A 14,220-nucleotide genomic window follows, 5' to 3' on the forward strand; every position below is an offset into this window, starting at 1 on the left:
AGCACGAAGATGAGTTATGTGAAGAAGAAATATTTCAATTAACAGTCGGTAAAGTTTGTACGAAGGAAATGAAAAATAATGAAATAAGTAAGTTTTTTCATCTTTCAAATATAGGGTAATCAAATGTACTTTTCAGGCATAAAGGATACACACAAGTACAGTTTCCGGATGTACAGAAATCAGATCGAACGATTCTAGTATATCAACGGTGGCACACGAACATTGTAGGTGTGTACTCGTGATGAGAAACACCCTGTATCGACAGTGATTACAAGATTCTTTTGTTGAATTTGAAGTTATACAAGATGCAGCCTAGGATTAATATTAGAGAGTTAATGAGGCGAAACAAATATGATGGAATATGGGAAAGCATCTGTGTAATTCAAAAAATATAAAAATGTAAATTTTTAAAAAAACGAGAAAAATAAAGGACATGTAAGGGAAATGGAAAATTAGTCACAGTTCGATTATGAATGGAAAGACATGAAAGAAAAAGAAAAAAGGAGAAGGTTACAGTGGCATCAAAATCCGAACAACAAACATAGAAACATATAATAATGAGAAACATGAAGTCACCCTATCTTCGGGAAACTTATACCTGAACGAATAGAAAGATATTGTAAACAAGTCTGTTGGAAATCTATAGTAAGGCAGTAATGGATTCAGAAAGGCGTACCATCCCAGGTTTAATATAATAGAGAAAGGAAACATTTTGGCTGATATGTTAAGTATTTTAAGATAGATAGGTAGGTGGTAATATGTCGATATGCTGTTAAATGTCCACAAGCGGAAAGGGATCGAAGTGAAGATGCAAAGAAAGTCGATCTTTTTGAGTGGAGGCTATTTGCCATAAGAAGTTGACTTAAATAAAATAATAAAATAAAATAAAATTTCTGCTTTTATTTTTATTTTTGTGATTTTCTTTTTCAAGTCCCACTTTCATTCCCGTATAGTGGATTCTGCAATTAAAGAAAATCCGTTTACGACTATCAATACTTGTGAACCCTATGTTCAGGCTGGAACTGGCTATTTTGATTAGTTTTAAAACTGACATGAGTTAGCAAGTGTACGTTATGCAACCCACCATAGCACAGGTATCGTTTTAGTTGCCTAACTATCTTGTCAAATGCCTGGAAGTTTTATGTTTTGTCATGTGTTTTACTGGTTGTCTAAATTCAAACTGCCAGACAAAAAAAAAAAAAAATCATGCTTTGGTATAAAATTTCTCGTATATCTTGTTCTATTCGGAGAACATTTCATTCTGAGTATAAGATATTGCATTAAAATCTAATATGGATTCAGGTTACAAAAGTAAAGCCATTTACTGCTATTGTGGATATGATGTTGGTTTAACACGATATAAGATTTCATTATTCACAGAATTCCTTCTTTCTTTTTCTATTGTATCGGTTGAAAATGGTTGAAACAAGAAACTTTTGTTGTTTTCTGGGAAACTTTTTAACTTTCTTACCCTCAAATACTAACAGCCTCAATAAGTATTATACTGTGTACATAGTTGTAATGAAGTTTTATTTTTATTTGTAAATTTTAAATAATAATATTGAACCACGAAACAGTTACACTTCCAGAACAGTTTTAGTTAACTTATTACACCTTCTACTAACGCTTTTCTGTGTGTGTGTGCCATTGAATACTCTTAAGAGATCTACAAAATACAACAGTTAATTGGAAATAGAAAACCCACTACATCCACCTTGATTTCGTCTTTTTCTTTTTCTTTCCTATCGAATGAACTATTTTTCTAATGATATTTTTTCAATATACAGTATGTGTTGTAATGGGAAAAGAAAGTTGAACATATTGTTATTTCTTTGTTTAAACTGAAGTATTTGAAAAAGACCAAAATTTCCCAGACAAAGAAACAGTGGAAGAATATCTGTTTTCCCATGTTTAAAAAAAAAAAAAAAAAAAAAAAAAAAAAAAAAAAAAAAAAAAAAAAAAAAAACTTCGATGCTTAGCATCTCAAGACTGAAATACAAACAGAACCCTTAGTTGAGAGCTCTTCTTCATGTAGTTGCATTGACGATTGTAGTTTGTTGTTGCGTTTCATGGATGAAATTTGAGCACAGAATTACTGATAATCACAATATTCAGCTGGAGAATGAAATCGCCTAATACATTATTGTGGTGTGCAAATGTATATTCATTTATGTGTAAAATGAAATAAACATGATGTAATTGTATAAGATGTAGAGCTACTATGAACAGCATAACGTATATGATGTGATAAAAGTACTGGAAACAGAAAGAAAAGAGAGATTATATTCGACGATCATTTATTAGTTTCAAAAGTTGAAGTATGTGCACTTTTAAAAATTAAAATTATGCTATTAACAATAAGTTGGTTACTTACCAATATATCCTCCCGTGGGAAAACTAAATATTTTCCTAGGTAAAATCTGGCTACCTACCTTTGATATTTTTGAATCTGGCAGTAGTGACGTAACATAGACACCGTGCTTCTTCTAACTCAAATGCCACCGTGCTTTCTTTCTTTCTATTGGCAAATAACTATTTTTTTGTTAATTTGAATCATCCTCTCGTACGCCTATATAATTTTAAAATTATACTAACTGAAGCATCCAAACGTTTCAGTAGCCTCTTGTTATCATCTTCATTCATGTATTGAGAAAGAAATACGCTCCTTAAATTGATCAGAGTATGTAGTTCTATAAGGAGCCGTACTTTTTTATTTTTGTTTTTTAAAAAAGAAAATACACAAATCAAGAAGATACCATGGTGTCAATTTGACGTCAACGTTTGGGCGCTTTAACTAGTATAATTTCAGTTTTTAACTAAGTGTATATGCTTATTGTTTCATTTTCAGTGTTGTAAATAGTGGAACGCCTTCTATGTAAATTTCATTAAAGAGAAGGTTCACAAAGCTTCTTTGGCTCACAAAACATAAAACTAAATGAAGAAATGTAACAAAAGAGAAAGAAAAAGAAAACTCATTGTACTAGCAAGTATGCCAAAAAATATATTTGGAATTCACGTGGAATAATTTGAAATTTGCGGTATTAATATTTTCAGAACAAGTGGTTATGTATATATGTTTTCTTTTGTTTTCAGGATCAATTGCTTGTGTGGTTGTTGCAGTACATGAAAAAAGAGAACATTGGAGTAGATCATCGGGATCATAGTGGGAATACGCCTCTTCATTTAGCGGCCAGAGCTGGGAAGTTGTCAGCGTGTTGTTTACTTTTGTCACATGGTGCTAGCATTTCTCTTAAGGTATATATACTTTCTGTAACTTCTCCAGCCTGTTAGAAGGATATTACAGTTCTAATCTTAAGTGAACATTAAGATGTTAGGCACATATTTTTCATTGCCATTGTTAGTATCATATTTCAAACACTTGAGTTCAGCATTTGAGGCCACCTTCTTTGATCATACGTACTTGAAAATTAGAATATTTTATTATAGAATATTTTATAGAATACATTATAGAATATAGAATATTTATATATTATACATTATACATTATAGAATATTTTATTGTAAGATAGAATGTAATTGAAAACAAGGTAGACTTTCTATATTGCCTTGCAAACGCATAAGTCTTTCTTCTCATACTCACATAATTGTTTGTAATATAGGGAGGTTGATTCATTTACATCGAGCCGAAGTAAAGGTGCAACTGCACACTCTTATATAAACCCATCGCCGTTAAATTGCCACGATGCAACCAACAGTATCTCGTTAGTCACGTAATAGAGCAGTGGGGGTCCTTGTAGTCCGATGCAGCCGAAACTGAACGATTCTTTGAGAAGTTTATTTTTGCTATTTCCCACGCGAAGTTCACGGCATCGCGCGTCGTTGAAATGTGTCACGTGCGTAATTTTCGGTAAGTCGTGCCATCGTGAGTCATATTATACGAAAATACGCGGCTCAGAGTCCTGGGCCCACCACACCGACGTGAGCTGCTAGAACCTTTTCCCAAAAGTGTTAATGATTGTGGCCGGCTTCTCGTACAAGGACGCATTGCGTCTCCAAAAGTTGAAGCGAAACGTCAAAATCAATTCTGCGTACTACTGCACTCATGTCCTGACAGAAATCTACCAACATGAAATCTCAGCACTGTACCAACAGAACATGAACCAGGTTGAACTGTACCAAGATAAGGCATCCAACGACATAGCGAAAAAATCACCGTATAGAATCATTAGGCAGTTCCATTCTTTGACACATGTCAAGTATCCAGATGCCAGCCCAATGGACTACTGTGCTTTCGGACTCCTCAAGCGATGCCTGTCCCATCGTTGAATCCGTACCGTCACCGGACTGTGTAAAGCCTGTAAAGAGGAGTGGGATGGAATATCTATGGTCCAACTGCAACACAGTCTCCTGCAATAGAGAGTTCGATGCCGGTAATAGTCAGTAGAGGTGGCATGCAGATCGAACACAACCGGTGATGGAAACACGGCATTTTCCAGGTAAATGGCTTATTCAAATTCGGCTTAATATAAATGAATCAACCTCTGTAGAATAAAAGTGTATCCATTTGTTTTATCTTATCCAGAGAAATATATATTATTCAATGGCATACTGTTGTGTTTTCACTGTTGCATTCAATACTGTTGTGTTTTTTTAAAAAATCCCCAGAGTAATGAACAATATTAATGAAGGACGAGTATAATATAGAAACTTCTGCTTCACATAAACAGGAAAAATGTTATCCTTCCAAATTACAAAATGGGACAACTATAAATCGAAATTTACCTGCTCAAATCAATCCTCTGGTAATGGACATTTTGTTTGAAATTCTTGTCGTAAATTATTATTTGTTTTGAGTAACCCACAATTCGTTTGTGTTCACTTTGGTTATCACTATTTCTTGTATCATGTAACAAATATCTTAGGATTAAATTGAAATGCTGGCTCTGTAATATAATTTTGAAGCTTCAAAATTCTATGGAAAAATATGCTTGATATAAGCTTTATTTATATCATTTCCAATTGATTGCTCTGTTCCGTCTCATATGGCTTGCTGGCCCTATTCTTGGTAAATAAGGGAACAAGGAACAAACAGGAAAATTGGCATTGATAAAAATAGTGGTGACAAGCAACGAACGTTCATGGCATAGTTAAGGGTTAATGGATTTATGACTACTTGTACAGGCCTGCACATCCTTCTACCTCATTCGTCCCCTCTGCTCAACATGTTTGTCTTGCCATTTCTTGATTCTGAAAGCGTTCTCCTACGTTATACATCAATCAGTTGAAAAGGACTAATTTATTTGATCATAGAATATGGCTCATCCATAGCTAAATTTTAAAGTGATGTATTTACCAGTATAACAAGTAGATAATAAATTCCGTACGGAATAATTTAGTAAATAAACAAATTATTGGATATTAAAAAATGCACACGTAATTTTGTTACATACACGAATTTGTAGCTTAAAATTAAATTAAACATTCTAGCATAAAACACTTTCGCAATCACATATTACTTATAGTCAGTTAAGTCTTTCGTTTGAATGTGTTCGCCTCAATAATAAAATAAATTGAATTACGCAAACTTAAGTGTTGCACGAATATCATATAAAGACTAGTACGAATGCCCAACGTAACCTGATGCTGTTTCTCTGGCTGTTCAATATTTTCTAGACAACTCTATAGCATGATTATGAACACTCGAAAAATTATACTAAGCGCATTGACTGGGTTCCCACCGACCTGAAAACCCTGGAACATCAGAGAGTTCAACTAACTCGTAAAAATTCCTGGAGAAGTCACGGAATTTCATGAAAAGTTAAAAAAATCTGGAAAAGTCAGGGAATTTCGAGTATGAATTTTTACTACTCAGAGGAAACGTATTTCTCTTTTGGTCTTACCCAGCTATTTCATAAGAGATATTTTATAAAATAAGCTAGTTTGTTTTGCAAAATCTCTCCTTACATACATACTATATAATACATGAACATGCACAGTGGAGAGAAACTTCCGTGTCGTGAAAAAATATAGTTGCTTTTTTACTTATATATAGATTTGGAAATTTTTAAATGGTGACCTGGAAAACCTGAAAATGTCAGGGAATTCGTGCTAACAAAATTATTACGAAACGTGATTTAGTTTTCTCAGCTAATTATCGGTAAGTGTACAGAGTAGAATGCTCACAATTCGGAAATACATGTGAAAAACAGAAGAACAAGGAAGAAGAAGAAGTTAAAAAGTAGTATAAAATAACGTTCGTTAGTATAATTGTAGATGCTCCAAGATACATGTTCAATATAGAAAAGGAAATCACCTTACATCCGGTCCTTTTGTATTCCTGCTAAAACTTCGTACTTCTATATTTCGGCTCACATTGGGGACATGATAGCGAACACTCCTACCACAAACTTGAAAAAATCACTGAGACATTATGAAGTTTTTAGTCCTGTAATAACAAAACACTCCAAGTGTTCAATAAGTACTAAAAACATTTAACATTTTACAGTTTGAACTATGCTCATTCATTTTTAAGTTGTAAAGTATATTCATGGAAAGATTTGTCTTGTTTAAAATATTTTCACTTCTCATTAATTTTTTCATGGTGTGTGTTGTTCTCTTGGAATAGTCCAGTTTTGTCTTGTCACATATGTACAAAATTTGATTTAATTATTAAAATGATATTTTTGTGTTTCCTTTACAGGATTGTTACAGTACATAGTTTCTCCCAACAAGACGAAAGTGATCAACAAGTGGGTTTCATTACCACTTTACTCGGGAGTTTCTGAAAAAACAAAAGAAAAAGAAAAGAAAGAAAAGAATAAAGTAAAGTTGGCTGTTTTTTTGGAATTAAATTTTCGGTGTACAGTGAGTTCTACATAGGAACATCTCAACGAGGATGAAAGAACACATCAGGGGTGCAAAAGAAGAGCAATTTCCTATGTCAGAACATTTAAAGCACTTGTAGGAATCAGGACATGTCATAAATAAGAGTTGATGTACTACACTCATGCTCCAACAACATTGAAAGGAATGTATTTGTATCGTTGTTTTCATTCACACAAGAAATTCTAAACTTCACGCGGAGGGGGAAAATTTTGGGATCACCGATGGAACTGCATAATCAAGAACTAAATGAACGGCTTGTTAAGGACAAAATACATTTTGTACATATGTATATAGGGTTTTATTTAAATTGTAAAAGAAGTCATACATTACTATATTCTGGCAACAATGTTCTGTGTTCAACAAGCATCCGTAATTATACTGTGACAATCCTGTAAAAGACAGAAATATCATTTTAATAACTAAAACAATAACATAAGTGAACAGAGAGAACTGGATTATTCCAAGGGAATAACACAGACTGTAGATCAAGTTAATGAGAAGTGAAAATATCTTAAGCACGACAAATCTTTCCAAGAATGCATTTTACCTCTGAAAAATGAATTTACATAGTTCGAACTATTAAGTATTAAATATTTTTAACGCTTCTCAAACATTTGGAGGATATCGTTAGTGCAGGATTATAAACTACATAATGTCTTATTGATTTCTTCAAGTTTGCGGTAGTGAGTTCCTTTCCAATCTTCGTTAGTATTTTAATTTTTGAAATGAGAAAAGGAAGAAAATAATATCGACAAAGAAGCAATTCAAACCAACAAATTATACTCAGAAATGAAGATAATTACTATATTGTATAGGTTATTCTTCACTAAAAAAAAAAAAAAAAAAAAAAAAAAAAAAAAAAAAAAAAAAAAAAAAAAAACCAACTTTAAACTCTAATTCCACTGTTAAGGTACTGACGACCATGTAAAGAAAACTCAGAAGTTTAGTACAATAAACAAGATATGGAACATACACTATGAATATTTCTAAACATTATGCTTTGTGCGAAACGTTACAAAATGATATTGTGTTTGCAGCATTTGTTTCTCTCTACGGCATAACACAGGCACTCTTTCCGTACGAGAAATGTTTTTGTACTTCTGTGTCGTATAATTATTCAATTTTTCACAGAAACTTGTACTAATGTTTTTAAATTTATTTTTCTTGTCCTTTTATGCGTGATAATGGCTGTTATGTGAGCACTTGATATATATTGGGAACCACATTTCTTTAATCTAGAAGTAAATAAATAAAAAGCTGAAACATATCTTTAATTATTTTAAATTAAAAATCCAAATATCGAATTTCATGTCTCAAACCTTAAAAAATTCCGAGATATGGACATCTTGTAATAATAATAATAATAGTAATTCCCACGTTATTTCCTCATTTTCTTTTCTTCTCCTCTACGTCAAATATTAAAAAAAAAAAAGACAAACATGCGTCTTATGATTTTAAATAAGAAGTTCATATACCAAATTTCATGTCTCTAATCTTGAGGGGTTCAGAAATATGAACATTTTAAGGTAATAAATTCCACTTCTCTTTCTCCCCTTCCCCGTCGAATTTCCTAAAATTCTTTCTTGGTGATACCTTATATCACAAATCCTATGTCCAGTCCAAATTTCAACTTTCTAGCTTAAACGGTTTGGCCTGGGCGTTGATCAATTAATCAGTCAGTCAGGATTTCTTCTCTTATATATAGAGATTATCAGGGTTCCCTCTCATCCAAGAAAACCTGGAAATGTCCTTGAATTGATTTTGTCCGGGAAACATCCTGGAAATGTCCTTGAAAATGCATTTCTGTCCTTGAAATTTACAGAAATACTGAATGTCAGATTTTTCATAATTATAATGAAGAGTTTAATTGATTGCTATTTTTGTTTGCTATTCCTGGTTTTGCGCTGAATAATAATTTGTCATGATCCTGCATGTATGGGTGGTTGGTGGGCTTTGTTTCTCTTAACAGGGTGGTTGGCTGGGAGAACTTCTCTCTTCTTTCATCACTAGTCTGTCAACCCATTCTTGGATGCTGTCTTCTCTATCACTACCCTCCAGAAACTGTGCCTTGTACCAGTATCAGTCCTCTATAGATTGGTGTATGATAACATTTCCCGTAAAGACCTTACTTCAATCAACATCACGAAAGAAATGCTGCATCATGCCTTCCATGCAAGGCAGCGCTATATGGCAGAACTGAAGAAAGTAAGAGCTGTTTAAAGAGAAAGTCAAGTGCAGAGCAAGAGAAAAGAGATAAGTATAGTGTACAACAGCTGCAGAGAAAGAAAAGGAAATTGATGGAAACAAGTGAAACTTTGAAGACTGAAGCAAACCAGCTTCCACATGAAGCAGAGCAGAAGTCTTACTTTACTTTATTGACAAAGTCAAATCCAATCCGTAGAGCAGCTTCGCTAAAGAAGAAAGAAATTATGTCTATAGATGAGAAGATCATAGAACTCCATACTCAGTTGAAAAACTTGTAATATAATACCTTTTTTTCCTAATTATATCTGTCACACTCTCACCTAGTGAAGATGCCATGTACGAAAAATAGGTTTTTGTTTGTAAATTTGTACGGTGCATAATTAAAATGTCACGTAGAAAGGATGAAAATACATGTGCTGGATGTGAGTGGATCGGGTGGCTATAAGGGGAGTTGGGAGGGAAAAAAAAAGCAGCACATTACGCTCCGCTTTGTGTGTTTAATTATTGTGTATTAATACTATAATTGCATTAATATTCGCTGCATAAACTACTGTACTTTTCATTTCACTATCGTGAGTTTTGAACGTTCAGTTGCAATCCTGCTAAACCATCCTGTGTCGAAATCCTGGGAAATTGGTGATTTGTCCTGGAAATATCCTGGAAATGTCCTGGAATTTTTTCGGGAAAGAGAGTGGAAACCCTGGATTATTACTACTATTATCGAATTTGCTATTTAACCACATTACTATGAACTTCATTATTTTCCAAAAATACGTATCATCCAAACTTTACTAACTTTTACCGTATTCACAGTTGTATAAACATTTAATTTATTACAATTTGTAGCACTTGAAACATTTGTAACGTTGGGGCAGTTGAGTTGAGCTGCAATGGAAGTTTCCAATAACCAACCAATAAAAGAGCTCTAATAGTACATATCTATTTATAGAACAACGTATGCAATCAAGTTCGTTGAATGTATAAAAGCACACTATGTCTGCACTCATACATGTACTGCTGCTTACGAAATAGTAATAATAAATAAATAAATAAACTATAAATTGTGAAACTAATAGTTTCAGTACTGTTTATTTTCAGAATGACATCGGGTATAAAGCGTATGATTTTGCCAACATGTGTGGCCATGTGGCTTGTGCTCAATATCTTCTTCTGTACGAAGCGGCCTTGGGAATCGCCTCTGACTTTGTGCATATGGAGACTGATGCCGAAATCTTACGTACAGAGAATTCTGAACTAAAAGGATACTTCAGGTAAGGAATTTTAACTTTCTTAATTGATTCAAAGAGAACTTTCAAGGATCTTATTTATTACAAGTAAAATAAATAAGTAGATAAATAAATAAATTAATTAAAAGTAAAATTGACCCACAGGAACATTTATGTATCCAGCTTGGTAAAACGTAATTTATACCCGTTCTATATATATATATATATATATATATATATATATATATATATATATATATATATATAGATAGATAGATAGATAGATAGATAGATAGATAGATAGATATACAAGCAAAAACATTTTGATAAATTTGTTCGTAGATTACAGTAAGGACACAATCACCCTGTAACAATGTTTATCTTAAGCTGACTGGTATTAACTTAGTCACTTACTTCACGAAATTCGAAGACATATTTTTCCTTGACTTAAAAACTATACCTGTACAGGTTCATCCCACATTTCAGTTGACGTACAGGGCTCTCGGATTGTTGGAGGAAGATCAATGTTGGAACCATACTTTGGACAAAAATTCAATATCCAAAATACCTCGAGGCTCAGAGAACTTTTTCGCCATCTTGCTAGTTTTCTGTCAACTGTCAGATTCAGTGCTTCTGTGAGCGAAATACAAAGGGATGTTAAAAGACAATTTATGATAAAATTTCAGTGATTGAATACGAGAACTTGTATGACTATGGTCTATAACAACTACTTGATCGTACTGGGGAATATCGTACTATCAGACCAACCACTGTAATCAGTATGACATGCCACAGTGATGTGGTCGCGTGAGAATACCATTATTATTGATTACATTAGGGAAGTATCGTATGATACTAATGAGCTTTCCAAAACAATTTTTAAAAACTATCCCCTTCTCAACGATGACCAGAAAAAGGTTTATGATGAAATAGTTAGAATATCAATTTAGGAAGTGGTCAGCCATTTTTCTTGGATGCTCGTGGAGGTTCTGGCAATACCTCTCTAATGAGTCTGTTACTTGCAAAAGTTAGGAGTGGGAAAAATATTCCCACTGCTGTTGCTTTTCTGGAATAGCAGAGATTCTGTTAGTGACAAGACTGCTCACACTATGCTCAAATTACCTCTCATTTAAGCTTTGTGGAAAATACTGTGTGTAACATCTCAAAGCAAAGTTATATGGCTTATAGTCTTTGATAGCGTAAACTCATTGTTTGGGTGGATGTGTAATGTCTCACAAGCGAGGAAAAGAAAGAATGGATCTAATGTTAGAAGATATACGAAGCTGCAGTAAATTAATGGAAAGGCTAACTGTTTTTCTCCGACGATTTCAGGCAAACATTACATGTCGTGTTAAGGGAATTAATGCTGACCAAGTTAAAGCGTACTTGAAATCGTCATATTTATGGCCATAAATCAAAATAGTCTTCTGTTGAAACATGAGAATATATTTGAATAGTTATTTAGAGACAAAATAGTTTTCGGGGCTACTTTCAAAATTTGGAGATGAGAAGTTAAAAGATAATGAGGGAAAAACCGATATTTCACACAGTTTTTGTCAAATAGTGAATAACTTGAAGGCGTTGTTTGACAGATATACCCTAATCTGGAAACATACAGAATAAACTGGTATTCTGGCTGAAAGAACGGATCATTAAAAAAAAAAAAAAAAAAAAAAAAAAAAAAAAACCGACAGAGCTACAGAAATCAGCCATTTTCTCTTACAGAATATTACTGTTTTTGGAAACACGTATAAGTCCATAGATTCAGAGTGGAAGTGGAACATACGGTGTACTATCCTATTAAGTTTTTGCACACTCGCAGTCCTTGTATTCTTCCTCATATCTTTACTTAAAAAATATAATTTCTTGTTATACTTCTAAGCAATTTGAATCCTCCAAAATTACGCAATAGAACCAGGGTGCAGCTATATTTCCTCCATTCGAACGTGATAGAGGCCACATTCATCACTGGTCGTGGGGAGGGAGAAGCAGTCACATTCCTCTCATTCCATTATACAAGAGATTAGTTTCCTGTGAAAATTCGTTTTGCAACTACTATATCAATACTCAGGATCAGTCGTAGGAGGCTGGTGTAGACTGAAGAGATGGTTGCTTTATTCATGGCCAGGTATACTAGCATGTTCCAGAGTAAACTCGCCTCATAGCCTGTTAATTCTACAGAAAAAAAAAGTTGCATAGTCAAACAATATTAAGTATAGATTGGAGTTGTCATTTCTTCTACCTTCAACCTATATTCATATTGTTTCTGACTTACATAAAGAAGTACTTACTTAGTATTAATAAGACAAAACTGCTTTGATCATTTGTTCTATTAATACTGTAGAATATTTCCTAAGCTATAATGAACAAGATAGAAGTACTTACTATATAAAAAATATATTATTTAAAAAAAATTTTCAGCTTAATTAGTAGGCACTGTTGTAGTGCAGTACTTCCTTTCTGACAGCCCTTTTAACAGTGGGCACTTGTGTTAGTCCCTTATATTTTAATGATACTAGCATTTAACGTAATCAATAGTCTTAACTTTGTTTATTTATTTTTTAAGTTTGTTGATAGCATCGAAATATAACAAATAATGAAATCTTAATTCAAAATATATTGCAGTAAATTTGCTCGATTGGAGCTTGAGAACAAAAGATCGATTTCAAATCTATTGGAAAATTAACCCTGAACCTTATCTTTCATGTGTGACACATTGCTGACAGAATTTAAGGCAAGCTTCATTTACAGGATTCATAGAAATTAATTGAAATAATTCTGTTTTAGGTTTGTTATTGTTATCTTTTCAGTATATTCAAACAAATATTTTGTTTCTATCTATTTCATATCTAATTAATATCTTATTCCGTAATTAGGGATGTATTGTCAATTGGAAAGAGATTTGCCAAAGAAAGGGACGAAATGTGCCGCGAACTGGGAAGATTTCATGAAGAAATCATCGAACTTCATGACAAGATGATCATGGAGATGCAGGTGTTGTACAAAGAAAATTCAATGCTCAGGGAGAAACTTAATGGCGGAAGAAAAGGAAGCCAGCAAGAGTAAGTCATTTCCTTTCTCATTTTAGATTCTGTTTAACAATATTATTCAATTTTATTTATTTATTTGTTAAATTTATATCATGATTGTGAAATTAGATATAGCATCGTAATATTGCATTAATGATTACAATGTAAATATCTAATTACATTTTTCACTTAATAACTTTCAACCAGTGTGGTATTATTGCCCTCGCAACTGGCGATGCGAACGTACAAAAGTCCCTGCAATTAGGAATGGGAACCTACAAAAGTCCCTGCTACTGTCAATGAGAGATCAGTTACTTGAATAGTAAATCATTATTTCTTTAATCAAAGACGGATTTACCTGTTGAATGGGCATTTATGTATAGTTTAAACTAAACTAACTAACTAACTAACTCTATGGCCTATGGAACCCGGAGGTTCAGTGCCGCGTTCACAAAAGCTCTCCACTGACTTCTATCCTTAGCTAATTCCATCCAGTTTCTACTTTGTATTCCTATCTCTATGAGATCCATCTTAATATTATCCTCCCATCTGCGCCTAGGTCTTCCTAATGGTCGTTTTCCTATGGGTCTACCAGTCAAGACTTTGAAAGCGTTTCTACTTTCTTCCATTCTAGCTACATGACCTGCCCACCTAAGCCTCCTAGACTTGACAACCCTAACAATGTTGGGTAAACCGTATAAACTATGGAGTTCCTCGTTATGAAGCTTCCGCCATTCCCCATTCTCGTTCCTCTTGGGTCCGAATATTCTTCTCAGGATCCTGTTCTCAAATACTTTCAGTCTATGTTCTTCCCTCAGAGTAAGCGACCATGTTTCGCAACCATACAGAACAACAGGCATGATTATCGTTTTATATATTTTAAGCTTCAAATTCCTCGACAGAATTCGCGACGA

General features: G+C 33.4%; 1 protein-coding gene across 2 annotated transcripts in view; it reads left to right on the forward strand.

Moving 5' to 3' along the window:
- Positions 1-14,220, forward strand: part of LOC145668296 (uncharacterized) — a 259,797-nt gene that overhangs the window by 226,908 nt on the left and 18,669 nt on the right. For both annotated transcript variants that reach the window (XM_081736022.1, XM_081736023.1), the window contains 3 exons: positions 3,094-3,255; positions 10,150-10,322; positions 13,154-13,339. In XM_081736022.1, the coding sequence (XP_081592148.1) occupies positions 3,094-3,255; positions 10,150-10,322; positions 13,154-13,339 (521 nt within the window). The remainder of the gene's footprint in view (positions 1-3,093; positions 3,256-10,149; positions 10,323-13,153; positions 13,340-14,220) is intronic.

The sequence above is a fragment of the Thermobia domestica genome, chromosome 13 (assembly GCF_964235325.1).
Source record: "Thermobia domestica chromosome 13, izTheDome1.hap1.1, whole genome shotgun sequence".
NCBI lineage: Eukaryota > Metazoa > Arthropoda > Insecta > Zygentoma > Lepismatidae > Thermobia > Thermobia domestica.